We start from the raw sequence: 18,799 nt of genomic DNA, 5'->3' as shown, positions 1-18,799 counted from the left end.
AAGAGCTGGATTTTTAATAGAGAAGTAAGCAATAGATACGTAATAAATTCTCTATCACTATTAATCTGTTTCAGTGAAACAGGATTTTTTTAGTAAAAAAAGACAGTTTTTAAACAAGGGAATTCACGCAAGAAATTAATTCAAAGAAGCCTCCCAGACACACGATCGAAATTTTTCTTGTGACCTTCTAAGCTGTACCTTTTTCCCACTGCGCAGGCTGGGTCTCATTTACAAGCTCCATGTGCTAGAGTGGCCTTTTAGGGTGCTCTGGAAAAACTGGAGAGAAGTGCTCTCTTTAAATTCTTGTCTTCTCAGAAGATTGCCCCTAAGCCTGAAATCAGATAGACCTACACTTACAGAGTTAACATGCGAGCAAGAGCAACAAAATACTGTTTCCAACACTTAAATCCGTGAAGTCACAGGAACAAATTAGTAAAACCTATTTTGACTCATCCTGAATTTACTAAGGTACTTCACATTGACTACAGAATGGACCAAATCGAGTCATCTAAAACCAGATGAAACAAAAAATAAGATTTAGTGCAAAAAAATTAGGTTCATTCACTTCCCCTCCCTACACATTCTCTCTTCTCATCTGACCCTGTACATCTGTTCCATAATCTCATGATCAATCTAGAATTAAAAACCCCATCTTCAGCCAGACTATCCTTCTATCTCTCAGCATTGGGCAATTGGTAGGTATTTGGTGAATACCTACTTCCAAGCACCCTCAACAAATAGGACGAAGAAAATCTTACCCATTTGGTAAGGTCTCCCCTCTCCTATCTCTTTTCCAAGCTCTCCCTCTTGGTCACTCAGCTTTGTGAATAAATCCCTTCTCTCCTCACAGCTTCCTCAGGTAGAAGCAACATGAATTTCATTCTTCCTCTGTCCAAGCCAGCACCAAGAGAGAGGAGACCTGTTATTTTTATTCTATACACTCTCAGAAAAGACCAGCCTTATAAGTGGCAAAGTACGCCACAAGAGCTATGTCCAGTACTACAATATTACAAAAGATATAGTTAATTCATATATGAGAAGTTTTTGTATCGCCATTAAAATATTATTTGTTTAATGAAAACAAACTGTATAGAAATGAATTAAAAAAAAAAAACAAAACAACCTCGAGGAACAATAATGAAATGAATCTACAGAAATCTGTAAAAGGAAATAAAGGCAAAGCAAAATTCGCAAGGAGACAGTCTTACATTATTAGACTAAAGGATATAGCTAGGGGGTAAAATGCAAGCTTTCATGCACTTAAGTTATTAGCTCTTTAATTAAAAATCATATGACATTATATTGCTAAATTTAACAAGATCCTGAGGAAGTATTACATAAAAATTTAGAAAGAGGTAAATTTTCAATAGACAAAGCTATAGAAGCTTCATGTTTCAGGGAATAAACCAACTGCTGTTGCAGGAGGTTGACAAGAAATCTCCCTTTGCCTGCTCATCCGTAATTGTGCAGAATGGTGAGTAGCTCTTCACACTGACACAGCCCTCTGTCCGGGGGCAAGACACTAAAGAGTGCTGGTCTGAATATAGCAATTCTCACGGTCCTGTCAGAAACTGTTTCCTGAACTGATATAATGTTGTGATCTATGTTATTTCTGGCAGAAAAAACATTCATTTAACCCAATGGGCTTCATTTGCCAATCCCAATGCAACACTTAAAAAACAAATAAACAAGCCAACAGACCCCCCACACAAAAGGCTATCCGGGAAGTCACAGGTACAGTTCCCCATTCCAGCTTTATTCAATAATGCATTTCTGAAGGAGAAAATTATCAGAAAAAAAAAAAAAAAAAACAACACAAAACACTGTTTTGCTCAGCTCTTTATCCTGAACCCCCATAAGCTCCAGTCCTGTTGGGACATATGGATACGGTAGTTTTTTTTACAAGATTTCAATGCCTAGCAAAATGCAAATAGCTGTCATTACTTCCAGACTATTAATACCAGTGATTCTTTGATATTCTGAAATAAAGTTATTGTGTTCTTTTATAATCCAGTACAATCTCTGTGCATCAAGGATCAGCACCGCAGGGCTTAAACATAAAGCAAAAGGTATGTTTAGATTAAATCAGTTGGGCATGCATGGGTGGAGACACCAAGCAGGCCCACACCAAGACCTGAGGGGAGCAAGAACACACAGTCATCCTCATTAGAAACACAAGGCAGTAAAACAGGCATGTAAACTGAGGGTCATAGCAGAGTTCTCAGCTTCTTTTCCCTCCCCCCATAAAATGTCTATTTCTGCAGAAGATATATGGGAACTAGTTATGAAAGTCAAGCAATTAAAAAGCGTTTCTGAGGTATTCATGGGACTGTACCAGCCACAAGTGCCTGACAGCTCGACGCGTGTGCCAGTCCCTGGAGAGCCATCACACTTCAATTACTATCACTAACATTAGTCATTATCAGGCTGGCTTTGGTCCCCAGGGAAGGCAGCTTGTGATGACAATATCCAGCCTCTCCTTGTAAAACAATTCATTAGGCAAAGCGGAACAGCTGGGGCAGCCACGTGGAGGTCTGCAGAGTGGCCGCCCCACCGGGACCTCCAGCCCCTCTTCTCCTTTTGGAGAGGTGCAGCCACCGCCCCCATGACAGCTGTAAAAGCCTCTGGGGACACTTCAGGTTTAATCAGTGATCCTTATACTCAGGGGAAGCATTTAATTGCAAACTTAAAACTAATGGCACTCAGAAGGTTACAACAATCATCAGATAAGAGGCTTCAGGGCATTTTTATCTTGTTCTAATGCTCACAAGTTAATGAGGCAATAAGAGACAGATACTGTCAGACTCAGTCTAGCAGCAGTATACAGACCTGCATGTAGTGGAGACAGAAGAGGTAAGGTAGTAGGTCCGTAATTGATCTTACAGAAGACTTTGTGCTCTGAACAACCAAAACCACTCAATAAAGCGACAGAACGCTAGGAGTTTTTTTTCACAAAGCCTTGTATGAATCATCATCTGATCCAAAATAAGAGAAAGCTGAAAAGGAATATAGCAATACCCCACCAATGTATGTTCAATCTATTTAACAAATACATAGTATTTCCTTTCTCAAAGCACCAACACTGGCTGAATGAAACAGTGAGACTGATCCTTATGTATTGAGTAACTCCACCATCTCTGAGCTAGCAGGGCAGATGTGCTACCAAACAGGTAAATTAGTACAGATACATAGTAATGATTTTTAGCCTTCAGGTGGCTTGCAAATATAAATATTTGTGTATATAATGTCTGTAGACAACTGAGAATAGGCTTGCTCGAGCCCCAGGCTGAAGAGTACTTGGTGTTTCATCACCACATTATCATTTTACTTCTAGTGACAACATACTTAATATTTTAATGATGTCTTCCTGTGGCATATAATAGGAGCAAGCAGGGGACAAGAACAACATGCAGGATAAGATACTGTATTGGGTTTGCATCACAAGGTTTTGGTAGAGGAGAAGCTACAGGGGTGGCTTCTGTGAGAAGCTGCTAAAAAGCTTCCCCCATGTCCAACAGACCCAACACCAGCTGGATTCAAGAGGGACCCACTGTTGGCCAAGGCCAAGCCCATCAGTGACAGTGGTAGCACCTCTGGGACAACATATTTAAGAAGTGGGGGGAAAATGCAGCAAGACAACAGCAGCACAGAGAGGAGTGACACTACGTGAGAGGAACAGCTCTGCAGACACCAAGGCCAGTGAAGGAGGAGGGCAAAAGGTGCTCCAGGTGCTAGGGCAGAGATTCCCCTGCAGCCCATGGTGCAGCCCATGGCGAGGCCAGCTGTTCCCTGCAGCCCATGGAGGTCCATTGTGGAGCAGAGATCCACCTGCAGCCTGTGGAAGACCCCACACCAAAGCAGGTGGATGCCCAAAGGCTGTGACCCCATGGGAAACCCGCACGGGAGCAGGCTCCTGGTATGACCTGCGGCCCCATGGAGAAAGGAGGCCACACTGGAACAGTCTGTTCCTGAAGGACTGCCTTGCCCATCATGGTCATTGCTCAGTGATCTTTACCTGTCCTCATCTTGAGCCACAAGCTTTCTGCTGTTATTTTCTCTCCCCTGTCCAGCCTAGGAAGGGAGTGATAGAGCAGATTTGGTGGGCACCCGGCATCTAGGCAGTGTTAACCCACTGCAGACACTTACTGATACAGGCTTTAAGTGCCTTTTTTTTTTTTTTTTAAATCTGTGATTTTTCCAGTATCTTGCAAAAGAATGTTAACATGAACTCAACCTTACAGTTGGGGAAATAGGGACAGATGACAAGGCAAATAAACCAACCCAGCAGAACAGCGGTAGTGCCAGAAACTGAACCAATGTCTCCAAAGTCACACTCTAGTGCAATTTGTCACTAGGATCACCTCCTGCTCTGCAAATAGGTCTGGCTACCCATGCTGTGGAAGAAAATTCTCTCTTCACTTCTTCCAGAAGCCAAAATTTACAGGAAAACATTTCAGACAGAGGTGATGCAGGGATCATCTTTCCAGTATTTCTCAATACAAAGGAAATGTTCTATTGACACAGAAAAGTTTTAATTGGATAAAGGTATAGACAGCAAAAGAATTTTAAGTAATAAATACAGACCAGTTGTAAAGTTTTAAGTGTCCCTGCCTATTAGGAAATATTGACTGCCTCGGCCCATGTCTAAGCCTTAGCTTATTGAACTATTGTGCTTGTAACACCAAGAGGCTTGCATAAGCATGACAGGGCAGAGGTATCGTGTGAGTTGGTATGCTGCTTATATAGAACTTGTTTAGGAACTGCTTACATAGAACACGCGTACGATGAGAAACTAAATTTGCTGTCACTTTAGGCCGTAAGCTGTCACCTTTCACCTAGATATGCTGAACTTTAACCAAGTTAAGCAAAGCAGGTTCCCCAGAGCCAGTTCAAGCCAGAAGATAGGGGAGCTACAATCATCAGCAGAAGCGGTATCCTTAGAGATAAGGTAAGTAACAGCAGGCCTAGAGACTAGAAACACCCACCTGATGACGATGAAGAATGGGGAGACCCAAGACCTTAATATTACAATTGGCCCAAACTGGCATGCGAGGGGTGGGGAACTTTGATTGTAAGGGTATAATTGCTCAGGGATCTCTTTGCTCATGGTTCCTCTCCAGACGCACCCCGCTCAAGCTGAAATGGATTGCTGTACCAATTAATACAGAAGTGCCACTCAGAGAACCAGCATGCCAGTCAATTTGCTCTGAAAATCCTAGGGGGGAACTACTAGGAAATGAGTGTGTGTGTGGTGTGTAAGGAGCGAACACGAGGCACCCATCAAGTCACTGGACCCACCCTCCACAAAGGGACTTCAGTCCTCGTGGTAAAGTCTCAGGTGGTTTGCTTGTGATTGCTCTGGTTGCGTGACAGATAAGCTTCCCTAACGCTGCCAGAGCATCTCCCAAGATTTGTTTGGCATTTTTGTGTTTTTAAACCGTAATGGAAAAGTGTGCATAACCTTATGCTTGATCAAAATTTTCCCCATCCTCAATTCCTCCACTGACAGTAATCTACAAGTTATCCTGTCAGAATGAGAGTAGCAAAAAATAGGCTTCTGACAGTATAATGTAAGAACATTTTGTTTGTAGTCATGTTTCTTTCTGTGCCAAGCATGTGGCAGGTAGAAACGCTTTAATGTGACAGCCCATTCCTTTACTTCTGTGGCTAAAAGCTCTTCAGTCAAGCCCCATTGACCCCTTGTGTGTCTAAGACAGATGGTGGTGGTTTCACTGTTCATTTGAGCTGAAACACATAAGAAACTCTGTGTAGACTGAGGACCATTCTCTTCCTCTGCTTAAAGAATGATACTGAATGGACTGTTCTCTCTCCACAAGGAAAAACAGGTTTCTGAGCCCAAGCTGCATAGACTCATAATCAGCTATGTGGATGGAGGTATTTGGAAGTCCATCCCCAAAAAGCATGAAAGCCACCACTGCGATACAATAATCCTTAGGTTTCTTGTTCCTAATCAGGCTGCTTTCATGGAAACAGACCATGGAGTTGCACCTCGCATCTCCTGCTCAAAGTTCATAAGATGAACCATTTGGAGGTGTGTTCAGCTGAGACTGGGGAACACAGGCTCTGAATTAACTTCTAGAAAGGATCTTAGACCACAGAATCCTCGAATCACTGGATGATCTGGGTTACAAAGGCTCAGGAGGCCTCCTACTCAAAGTAGGGTCAATTATGAGGTAAGATCATGTTGACTGTTTAAGATAAAGTAAATAATACATCCTGGTTGAAGGACCTTTCAGAGGTGACCTTTGTTCTAACAAAATCAGATCTACAAACTAGGTATGGGGATGTAGATAAAGAGAGAAGGAGGATGAGAGAAAAGGCAAAAAGATATACATTTCATTAAAGATCAGGTAAAAAGCATCTCATAGTAATTCAGCTTTTATTTAGAATGTTGCTGTTGCGTTGAGTATCACTCAGTAAGTTTTAAGAGCACAATTATCTGCCAACTAATGGGCCACTTGGCACATGATCCTTATCCACAGCTTCAAAAACTCAGTTATCAGAATTGCAATAGATGGACACTGTCTGACACTCAAAAGCTCCCCTTTTTATTTCCAACATCAGGCTCCAGAATTAGCAATGGCAGATGTCATCTTAACATTTCCAACACTCCTACGTCTATGCAGTCACAGAGTTTACATTATTTATTATAATCTCCTTTCTGTAAAAGTTCAGTCAGCTGCATTTGGGGGTCTCAGTGCATACCTGACATAATGGAAATTTGGGGTTTTACAGTCACTTCGAATATCTAAAAATAATTTTGTGAGAAAATAATTGCCTTCTTCCTGTGACAAAAAATTAGTAAGTCACGGGCAAAAAAAATTCCAACCCAAACTATATAATCTACCAAAAGGAGGTTCCATGTACACAAGTATCAAAACCAGCCATCAAACAGAAAATAAAAGCCAAGAGAATTTGCAGAAGTTTTAACTTTTGACACATTTAGGACAGTTTTAGGTATTTTTTCCCCTTTTCTCAAACTCCACCAGTATACACCTCCTTCTGCAGCAAGCAGAGTCATCAATGTCTGGAAGACTAGGATGCTGTATGAGTACTTGCCATTGAAATCCATAATAGTACCTTGCTCTCAGAGTAAAGGGGGGAAGGGGAAGAAAGCAAAGACGCAGAAATTTCTTGAAGCTTAGAGAAATATTTATTCTACTTCACCAGCCGACAGAGAACACCCTAAGGATCCATGTAGTATTTTTTCCATATATGACAGTTACCTAGATACAGCATTTGTTTTATGGTAAGAATACACAATTTACGCATATGGGTAGTATCACATTTGATACCATCAGTAGACTGTACATCCCCGATTTTGTATTTTAAAACAGTCTGGACTTCTTTTTTTTCCCTGCACATAGAAGGCAACTCAACCACACACCCACTTATTTAAAATAAAACAATAGCAGCCCAGGTCCAGGCTCAATTTCCATCCTCACCATCAGAACCTAATCTCCTGGCAAGTTAATGCAAATCAAAGCAAACACTTCTCTGACACTGGTAGCAAAGCGTGTTCCTCTCCCAAGAGAGACCTGTAAAACAGGACAGTCACTGACAGCAGTACAATTACTGACACAGATACAGACTTTATGGACATGTTTATCTCTGCTGTAAATCCACACTCTCTCTCCACTCCGATTCATGAGTCATAAAGAAATTGCAGATAATGAAAAAGTTGGAGAAATTTACAGCGTGTCGGAAACCTCAGACAGCCAGAAGAAATTAAAGAGCTGACTGAGGATAAATCACACAGGTACAATTAAAACTTCCTATACCTTCTTCACTTCCAAACTGGGGCACAAGCCAATGGAGATGATGAAAAGTTGAGGTCATGACTCCTCTGACTGTAATAATTTCTTAACTACCTACATGTCAAAATTAGCCAATTCGCAGATCACATATGAACAGCAATTTCAAGCCAACATTCTGATGTCTCGCTCTTCCAACGGGAGCTGCTCCAGAAGAACCCTGCCTGTAAATGAACCACCCAGTGAGCAGTATAAGGAAAGGTGATTTCCTCGTCCCTCTGCAGATGCCGAGTATCTCCTACCACAGTGCTGTGCACTAAAATGAAGAAGCAGTTCTACAGCGTGGGAGGAGGGTATGAAGAGAATCAGGAGAAAGGCCAAGGTTTCACAGGGAAATCATAGCAGCTTATACATTGCGGTGACAGGGCCACATAAACACTGTAACAGACACGAAAGTGTTCTTTTCACAACTCCGAAACAATCAAATAAGGACCAAGCATGACTATGAATGTAAACTGAAAAGAGCCTCCAGGTTTTTTCTAGCTAGGCAAAACAAAACAAACCATTTCAACTGATTGTGTAGTTCCTGAAAAAAGTCTGTGATCATCTCCTAACCCACAAATGAACCATCCAAAATGTGAGACATTTTCTGGGAGAAGTCTACTAACTCTGCCAAGTAAATCTTTAAGCTAACTGCATAATATAGAAATCCAGTGTCCAAAGAGCATAATTTTGTTGTCCAGCTATAAAACTCTGCCTTCAAGCTTTGAAGCACACGAAGTATACTATTTCACATGAAGTCCTTGCCAAACACAGTACTAAATAACAAAATAAGGGAGAAATATGCTTTCAGGCAAAACTGAAACATGATGAAGATTAATTCAGGTAGGCAGGGAATGTAAAAACCGAGCAAGAAAAAAACAGTTGCTAAAAAGAAAATTGTAAGCAGAGCAGAAGTAACTTACCACATCCATCTCAAACTGCTTTCTCCTATGCAGGACAGCTCACCTTGCAAGAGCAAATGAAGCATAAATAAACTGTATTTTAAGTTTAAGGACATAATGAGCACTAGACTTGGATTCTAAAACATATTTTCTTCTTCTTTCAGATTAATACAGACACACTGGCACTAGAAGCACTACACTTCTGGAAGTGCCAGCTTTTAGCAAACAAAAAGTCAGCATCCTCCTTACTCTTATCAGCAGTTAGGATGTTAAGAACATTGCTATATCTTTCTAATAGCTGGCACTGCAACTCCTGCTGTGGGATCTAGATTTGGATCCACACCACGTGATCCTCTTTCACTTTATCTCCTTCTTCCTTCTCCAAAAGTCAGTTCTCTTCTCCAGCTCTACCACAACACTTTAGGTTTTCTATTTCCCCAAGGGAATAAGGAGAGAGTTCATGTTCAGGGAAGATTCTGCTCTTCTACATAGATTCTAAAATCTCATTTTGGCTAACAAGAAACCATAAAAATCCAGTTAACTTTTTCATGCAGCTTCCCAGACTGCAGAGAGTGGACACAGAGCTTTTACTGAAAAATGGACCAACAAGAGATTTCAGAAGGTGCCGTAAGACAGACACCCCACTGATACCCTGAATATTAAAACACTCTTTACTTGCACATACCTGCTGATATGTTCATTTCCTACAAATGTAAGAATCTGAAATATTTTTTTTTTACAAACAAGTGTACACACAGACCAGAAAAGGCACTTGGCAACTGTACTGTGGGAAGTGGGAGGGTGTTCACAAGTGTAAAGTAAGGCTTCTGAGCTTAAAAAGCCTCTGTGTTGATTGACTCAGGACTAAAAAAACATGGTTATGGTTAAGAAACATTTTCATCTGATCAATTACATCCTGATATAAGTCTGTTTGAGCACGAGTGCCATGTGTTTCACACGGAGCTTCAAGGCTGCATGTTGATACTACATTTCACTACACTCCCAGAAAAGAGAATCCATTACAGAAAAGGAAAGAGATGTTTCAGTAAGAGGATGCATGGTTCTCCCTCCTTTCCTTACTTTGATTCTAATTCAACAACTTACACAAAGTTCAAGTTTAATAACTGACACATCCTGATTTTTTAGTTTAATAGATAATAAGAATTCAGTCCACCAAAAGTGAAGCCCCTGATTTAAACATATCCTACCTACAATCAGCATCAAAAAAGGAAGAAAACCAACAAACAAACAAAACCACCACACCTCAATGAGCGAATTAATATTTAACCGTATAGGCAAGAGCCATTCCAGCTTTGAAATTATCCATGTTAAGACCAGCCTGCAAGGATCACAAGCAGAACTAAGTATATATGTTTCAAAACATTCTGCAGTTAAATCCTCCTGAAGGCAAAAGCAGTAACTGCTCTACCCCTCCAAACCTACAAAAAAGCTGAACTTGCAGGCAAGAGATCACAATAGACAGCATTTATCCAAGAGAAATGAAAAAACAAAGACTACCAATCTGACGAATAGCAATCCGTAAGTAGCTTGGAGTTCAAAAGGCCTCCTTTATGATTTTACAGAAATTTCAGAGGCTGCTGAGGCTCCAGAGGACCACAATTCACAACCAAAGACAGCTTAACTTGGGAGCAAGGAAGCTGCTCCTCACTCATGTGCCCATTCATCTCTTGCTGTCTCTGGAAGGGTCTCTCCAGTATGGGGACACCTCAGTGATTTCCGGTAGCAGCTACTTAACTACCATGCAGTCTAGCCTATTACTAAAATAAAGAAAAAACCCACTGCCAAACAAAATGTACTTCCAGCCCACCAGCCCGATTCTGACAAACGCCTCTGGAAGAGTCTAAGAGCAGGGAGGCACACAGCTGTACCTGCCCACTAATCTCTCCCAGCTTCCTGCGTCTTCAAGATTTCCAAGCCACTCGTGACTTCTCTGTGGTCAGACAGTCTCAATGGATTTATCTTCCAATAATTTGTCTCATTTACTGAGTGAGATAAACTCTGCATCCCCAACCTTCAGCAGCGATGAGTTCTGACTTTACCACACAGCACAAGTATCTCCTCGTGTCTGTCCTGACACACTATTTTAATCTCTCTGGCTCCCATCCTACAAGAAACAGTGGAGATTCATTCCCTATTCACACCTTCTCTGCATTAATCAGTTTTTGTCACGTACTGCACCAGTTGTCTCCAGCCTAAAAACTCCAAGTCATCTACTCATGCTTAATATCAAGGAAAACTATCACTGACTGACTAAACCCTGACTTCTCCTTTTTCAGTCTGTGGTGCTACAAGATGGTCAACTTTCTGCTGTTCACCTGACATCTCCCAGGTCATCCAGGTCTGATTCTCGAGCCCTTGATTGGTAGCATTAAATAGCGATTCCACTGCACCCTTGGTATTTTATTTGCTTGAACACATACAGAAAATAAATCAGCGTTACAAAGAAAACAGGAGCAAAGTTGCTAAAATCCGGTGAAAGTCAGGGCACACAAAACCATGAGGGACTATATATAGGGAGACTTGGTTGAGCATGTTCAGTAAATGTCTTATTGCTCTTGAAAGAGTGTGAGGATTTGATATCAGATAACGGAGTCATTCTTACATTCCTAATTTTACAGGAGGAAAAGCACAAACCATCTTCAATTCCAAATAAAGAATTAATCTAGCGTAAAAGAGCACACTAGCAAAAAGCACTGATGGGAAAACCATAAATGGTATTCACACCTGTGGGGTCAGTTATCCCACATTTTCTAATATTTAAGGCAGATACTGCACAAAAACACCACTACCTCCACAAACATATCAGGCCTTTAAAAGAATTGCCAGTGCAAGACTTCCTGAAAAAGCTATACCACCAAAGCTATATTGTGATAGCATAGGAGCCAGATAATCTCTCTGGCATCAGAGAGATTTTATAAACATGTCTGTGATATCAGGTATGTATATATATACATTTTAGGACTTCCGAACCAGTATAGCAGGTGTCATCTGAAAAACATCAGAGATTCACAGGGAAGTAATAGCAGGGACTTCAGAACGTCCCTGGACAACCACCTATCTTCAGTGACATGTTGCTTTTCCCGCTTCCCCACCCTACCTGTTATATTTACACATAGGTTTGTCACAAAGTTTGGTGGAGCTTAGGGGGAAGGAACCCGCTTTTTTTTTTTAAGAAAAACATATTTTTCTTCATGTATGTAGTTCTTAGATACACCCCACTGTACATGTATATTCAAAAGGATGACAGGGCAGATCTTTAACAATAACTGCAACCAAGGATAATAAAAAACACCAAGTTAAGTCTGTGTACTAGCAATGTATACACTTCCCAGAGCTGCTACCTCATGAAGCCAAGACTTTCAAAATCTTCTAAGGTCAACTTTGACACAGTTGCTCTGGAAGCTGTAATGAGTCATACAGTGAAAAAAACAGAACTGCATATCTAAATTTGCAGTTATTTACACAAACGGCTTTGAAACTTGCTTTGTGGGCACAAGCACTGAGTTGGGACCTGTGACAAGGTTCCCAGATAAGAACAACCTCCCTCTTGCTTGCCACATCAGCTGTGGTCTCCTCATTCTGCAGTGCTCACTACCCTGCTCCAAGGAAAGGGGCTGCAAAACCCGCAACAAGACAATATGCCTATACCTTTCCCCACACACACAGATTTCTGCCAACAGGAGAGAAAAGAGTCACTGACCAGCTGCAGCTCACATTCAACAGTGATACCATGTCTCACAAAGTCACCGTAACTACATGAACTGTTAAAAGCAGGTGTGTTCCCTGAGCCCTGTTCTTCCTCCCACCCTTACAATACTCACATTAACGGGGAAAGCAAAATCCACATAAAGCAGGATTTTTAATAGTAAAAACATTTTCAATGTATTCCAACCAATAAAAACTCTTAACAGAAGTAAAACAGCAGCTCTAATGAGAGAACTGAAGCAAAAAGAGAAGAGCAGTAACAAGCAAGAGGGCAAGGTAGAATTTTACATAGCTTAAAAAGGAGGCAAGGAAACACAAGCTGAAACCTCAGAAGAGGTGCTGAAAAACAATTTATTTTTCAAAGATTTCATTAGTGATACCAATTCCTGAGCCTGGAAGCTACTGGAAAACTCCTGAACCACCTTGTAGCAAAGAATAAAAACACAAACCAGAGCCATAAGTATAGCCCATCCTTTAAGAGCAGAATTGAAAAACAATAATTAAATCATTGGTTCATGCTGCAAACATCCTGCTTCATTCAAGGAAGGGTATCCTTTAGGTGAATTCTGTGCTAAGGGAAGAATATTCTGCAAGGAACAGACGTGAGTGAGCAAGAATCCACCTATTAGCATGCTAGAAGGAGAGCATTCCCCATGGTCACCTTGGAGATCCTTTCTGATCCACAAGAAAGATCTTCAGTGCAAGTCATCAGCAAATTAAATGGTGCAAATAAGAAATTCTGATTTATGGAAGAAAACCCATCTTTTATTGACAGTTTAATGGTCTGCATCTTAGTAAACCAGAAATGGAAGTACAGGAGATCGTGCAGCCAGCAGTCAGAAATATATTTTTAAAAAGCAAGGTGCTCACTTACCCATTTGATTAAAAGAAATGCCAAACAGAAGTCTTTTTAAACTACAAAGGTAAAACAACACAAAAAATAAGCAACTGAGTAGGAACTAACTGTATTAGGTACTACTGAAGCTAGAAAAATTGGAAACATGACTGAACAGATCACCAGTTACCTTATTCAGAAAGAAGTAACTGAACTCCAGACAAGGAAGAGGGAAACTGGCTTTATCAAAAATAGCAGTAACCATTTCATTTGTCAAAGGTCTCCTTTGACATTATCGTCCCACACACTCAGAGATTGATGTGTCAGCAGATCAAGCTACTGCAGCCTAAACAGGTCCATGCTACACTGCACAGAAATCACAACAGAGGGTAAGAACCCCGACTCCTCGGGTGCCCACACAAAATATCAGAGGAAGCTCCAGCAGCCTTACTCCAGCCTGAATGACAGTCAGTCTATCTCAGACCTCTAACAGTAAAAGTCAGCTCTCAAGTTTCTAGTCAACTGTTTCTTGAACTCACTGTTACAATCCAAGGAGGACAAGCCTATTCAGTTTCACCTGATAAAGAAAAACTTCCACAGAACTCTGCACTAATTAAGATATAATCATTTAAATCACATAAGAATATGTAGCTTAAAGCACAGACAAGTGAAATAGCAGTGACTGTAAAACTGGCTACTTTTAAAAGTGGAGGACAACTGTAAATCAAACCAGGTGCCAAACAAGTTGGAAAGAAAACTTAAGTTATATGTTAACAACGTCATTTGATTCACAGAAGACACAGGGCATTCAACAAAATAGCCAAGCGTACAGAAAGTACAGGTAAACCTATGGAAAAGAGAGGGGAGAAAGTTGTAAAGAACAGAAACCTGTGAGAAGCAAGCAACGAAAAGAGGAACTGAGAAATCCATGGCCAAAAAGTTAGGGACAGCAGGAATGATATATAATAAGAATGTGGAATCCAGAAAGTAGTATTCAGCTGTTCCTAGATGAAAGCACTGAAGATGGACAAAGCATTCAATACATTTGTTTTAAATTTGTCAGGAAAGCCCGCTTATATAGACAAAATAGTAAGACAGTTCATATGAATTTAAGAAACAAGGCATGTAATTCAGTAATTATGAATTTATCAAACTTAATCTCAAATCAGTTTCTCAGATTTCAATTTTAGTGCAGCAATAGCACCTTGATGAATACATTTTTCAAAAGGCACCTTGTCCCACATGTCACTTTGCCTAATGAATTCTAATGCAAAATCAACATCAAGTGTGCTGTGAACTGGTTCAGTAACAGCCCTCGCAACATAACTACAAAGTAACCCAATGGATACATTTGCCATGGAATGCTGCAGGAATCACTCTGGTCCTGCACAGCATTTTACCAATAACTTGGATGAAAACACAAGTCTTTAAAAAATATAAAGGATTTGAGATGAAATGTAGAAGAGGAGAATTAGAAGGAAAATCTGACAACAATGCAACAGAATTGTTTCTCACACTCAATACAGATAAAATCTTTGAAAATAATGCAAAAAAACCTCCAAGAAAACAAAAACCACAGCGCACATTCACAACAGCAAATGTCACAAAAAACAATCTTGGAAAGAAGAAGTTCAAATCATGACTGAAAACAGTAGAGTTTTATACAAAAGCAGCAAGACTTCTCTGTGAAGCCTCACGCTGCCATCTAGAGGAGACTTGTCAGAGGTGGTTTCAAGCCCAGTTTCGACAGCCAGTTTCAATCGATAGTCAAGTCAAAATGGGACCATTAAATTTCAATACATAAAGATATAATCATATCAAATACCTCTGGACCAAAACCACAAGACCCTTAACTTTAATTAAGAGATCTTTTGGATTTTTCTTCCTGTTCTCTCACTTTAGTTTGTAAGAGAAAATAACTTAAAGACAGTATTAGGAAAAACAATCCTGAGAAGCTGTGTTCAAACTCCATATGTAATTTTCTGTGAAAGTTTTCTAAGGTAAATATATGACACACAAAGCAAGAGTGTAATATAGCCTAAAGGAAAATAGACTTTAGTGAGAAGAAGTTACAAACATGGAGAGCTTTCATACAGCTTGAAAATTCAATATTTCAGTTACTACAGACTAAAGGTTATAACCTCATATTTCATTCGTTTGCTCACTTTGTCTTCTTTCTGTATTTATTCATTTTCAGAAAAAATAAATGGAAATGCATGCAACAAATATTGCTAAGGAAGCAACCACCTTGGTAGCATCAATGTAACTCAGGCTCTGCTTAAGCTCCATTAGCAGGACAAAGCTGTCTGACATTTAAGCATACAACTTAACTGAGAAAGCAAATCATCAGCCAATCTTTGTATTTGACTCAGTTTTAGATTGTTATACTTCTACACCACTAAATGCTTTCCACAGTCTTAACAGATGTCAGCACTGAAAGTAAAATAAGCTTGCAGGGAGTGTGTTAAAATAGGCTAAATGATTCGTTAATAAGGCGTCATTAGGATATCCTAGGTTTACAGTCAGGAAGACTACAAAGGTTTATTACTGCTTCTTGTTATTGACTGAAAGGAAGGTAAAAGACCCCTAAGGTTTAAAACTTTTAGTGCTTTGTGTAGCACAAGAGTAACTGCAACTAAGGTCTACGCTAGAGCGAACTTAAGCAGAAAAAAATTCAATGTGTCCATACATACAGGTAGCATTTAAAAGAAACACAATATTCTTGAAATCCTCAAAGCTGGATCAATCCGTTAACAACAGAGTCCTGAATGTGAAGATGTAATCAGGTCCTTCTTCAAAAAACTGATAAAAATTTGCTGTTTGTAAGCAGGATGAAGGTCAGCTTTAGTACTCAATAACATCACCTCCTGACACAATCCAGTGTAGAAAAAAAAAAAAAAAAAACAAACAACACCAAAATAAAACAGTTCCAGAAGCAGAAAATAATACAAACACTAAGGACAGGACAACCCAATGCACAAGTGAAAGTTTCACTGTGGAGGCAGCGCATGAAGTTTGACTGAAGTACTGCCACAAGTATTCTGAGAAATAGATTTAGTATCTGAGTGGGAAATTAAGCAAAGTGACCTGATTTATCTAAGGCAACGTTAAGTCAGGAACAGAAGTCTCTGTGCCACTAGACAACATCAGGCTGTCATGTGACCTCTTGTTATTTCTGCTGTTTCTCCCATACAGGTAGGCTGTAAGTTAGAGATGTTACCTCACTCTCACATCCTCTTTTGTCTGTCACTATTACTATCAGACACTTGCCAAACTTGCCAACATTTTTCCAGCTACAAATGTACCATGAGCACACACTTCAGCGGAAAGATCTGCAGTGTGGTCTGCCAGGTCTGCATACAGCACTTACATTCATCCAGTCCCAGTTGGTAAGCCAGGTTCTGCAGGCCACGGACTTTTTCCATCAGGTTGGCTGTAGTGAGGCTCCCCAGTTCTAAGAGAGAAAAGTGTGAACACTGTCTGTAGCACTCTAGCGACAGTTTACTGGTTTACTACTTCACAGAGCACTTTCAAGTCACTTCTGAGAAGATTTATTTCCAGTGAACAGAGTTCAAAATTCAAACTGATTTTAATACACTAAGAAAAGACCAGCTTTCTCTACTGAAAAAGCCACAGATCTGGTTTATACTGTAATCTGCCACCACTGAAATGAGCAACTTGCCCCATACTTTGGAAGTTCTTATAAATTCACATTGCTATGTGAGCAAGCTACAAAAGAGTATGCAAGAGAATGGACTTACTGTATACTAATGTGGGTTTAAGCACATTTCTTGCAGCAAGTCAAAGTTTATTTCTTCCACTTTCACTTTGGAACAGCTTATCTGAAATTCACATGAGAGACAGCCCACTCAAGGATGTTTACTGCAAACTAATAGTTATAACATGCAACAAATCTACACACTAGCTAGCCCTTCTGTAGCTTGCTCATACAGCCTTACTGCTTGGTTAGAGATCTTGGATTTGTAAGTGAAGACACATGCATACAGCATCTCTGAACACGTCAATCAACAAGTCTAAGCTGCTCACCAAGTTCGGTTGGCTGAGGCCCACCAAAAAATTCATGACACTACTCAAAATACAGAAGACACCCACTATACTTATGCAGTGAGAGACTGATAAGCGAGGTAAGTGAAATATATGTAACATTACACTGTTTCAACTAGTTCTCCTATGCTTGCTCTGAAAAATCAGCCTACCACTGACATCTGGATATTCCCTTACAGATAACTGGATTAATGAAAAATATATATCATTAACAAGAGACTCCTGAGCTAGATATTCTGGAAACGTGAGTGCTAGAGACCTGAAGCCACAGGGCCACCTCCAGAACATTTAAAGAACAAGTCGTTTAAGCCTCTTAAGAAAATACTGAATTCCCATGTGCTCTGGCAATGTTACTTCCTGCCCACAATGTCCATACGCACCCTTTAACATGTCGATATCATCATTTTCCAATTCAGCCATCCATTTGGGAGGAGAACTTGTAATAGGCTGTTTTGAGAGAAAAGTTCAAGCTCAAATAAGTGCATTTTTAGAATTATACATCGCAATCTGACCTCATATTGAAAACTAGTTACATTGACAGCAAAAAATAAGAGTTTTCCTGGTGCTCTGCCGAGATATTTTTACGTTTAACCTTGTTTTCTAGCTCTCTCTGGCCCAGAGTTAAAATCAGCACACTACCACCTGGAAGCCAAAGTCAGTACGAAAAGTGAGATTTCCTAAAGTTTTAAATCTGTTATGTTTTCCTAGATGTTATACTCATTTATAGTAAATTGAATAAAGTATAAAAATAGATATATAAAGAAATAATAAAGGTGAAAGGATGATGCTACCCCATCCTGAAGCTACAACCGAGTTACGCTGACAGACCAGAGCCGCAAAGCCACACCAGTGCTCACTCACGCTTTTGAAGGAGGCGGCGAACTCAGCGACGCCGGGCACTGGGAAAACAAAACGAAGGGCAGCGGCGGGTCAGCGCCTCTGCCCGCAGCCCCCCGGCCCGGTCCCCGGCCCCAGCGGACAGGGCCATGGGCCCGCCGGACTTACGCTGCTCGGGCCACAGGTCCGGGGAGGCGCGGTCCAGCTTCTCGAAGCTCAACAGCGATGCCTCCAGGTCGGCGCCTGCAAGAGGAAGAGAATGGGAAGGGGTGTGAGGCACCGCCCGGGCCCGGCCGGCGGGACGGGGAGCGGGACAGCGCCGCCATCCCCCGCGCCTTACCGTCCGCGGGAGCCGCCATCTTGCCCACCTCACGTGACGAGTCGTGACCGCGGCCGAGCCAGACAGAGGAAAAACCAACCACCCCCGAACCCCACGTGTCGCTCTCACCCCGATCGCCAGGAGGCGTCGCCGCTGGGCGGTGCTCGGCCAATCGGGGCTCGCGGCCAATCCACAGCCCGGCACGGGGGGCGGTAGGGGCGGAAGGCGGGATCGGAAGGGCTTGCTGACGGCGATTGGCTACAGGCCGCGAGGGCCCCGCCGGAGGGGGCGCGGAGCG

General features: G+C 41.2%; 1 protein-coding gene across 4 annotated transcripts in view; it reads right to left on the bottom strand.

Annotated features, from left to right (window-relative positions):
* The window catches only part of LIN52 (lin-52 DREAM MuvB core complex component), a 46,978-nt gene extending 28,306 nt beyond the window's left edge, over positions 1-18,672 (bottom strand). The window contains exons 1-6 of one of the 4 annotated variants that reach the window (XM_071809427.1): positions 18,523-18,632; positions 18,351-18,425; positions 18,207-18,244; positions 17,726-17,792; positions 16,651-16,734; positions 7,164-8,213 (exon numbers count right to left, since the gene is read on the bottom strand). In XM_071809427.1, coding sequence (XP_071665528.1) covers positions 8,182-8,213; positions 16,651-16,734; positions 17,726-17,792; positions 18,207-18,244; positions 18,351-18,425; positions 18,523-18,541 — 315 coding nt within the window. In that variant the 5' untranslated portion in view covers positions 18,542-18,632 and the 3' untranslated portion in view covers positions 7,164-8,181. The other 3 variants (XM_071809426.1, XM_071809429.1, XM_065838519.2) reach the window with 3 other exon arrangements.
* Positions 18,673-18,799: the final 127 nt, after the last annotated feature.

Source organism: Patagioenas fasciata, chromosome 5 (genome assembly GCF_037038585.1).
Source record: "Patagioenas fasciata isolate bPatFas1 chromosome 5, bPatFas1.hap1, whole genome shotgun sequence".
Classification (NCBI taxonomy): Eukaryota; Metazoa; Chordata; class Aves; order Columbiformes; family Columbidae; genus Patagioenas; species Patagioenas fasciata.
This window is presented reverse-complemented; position numbering and strand designations above follow the sequence as displayed.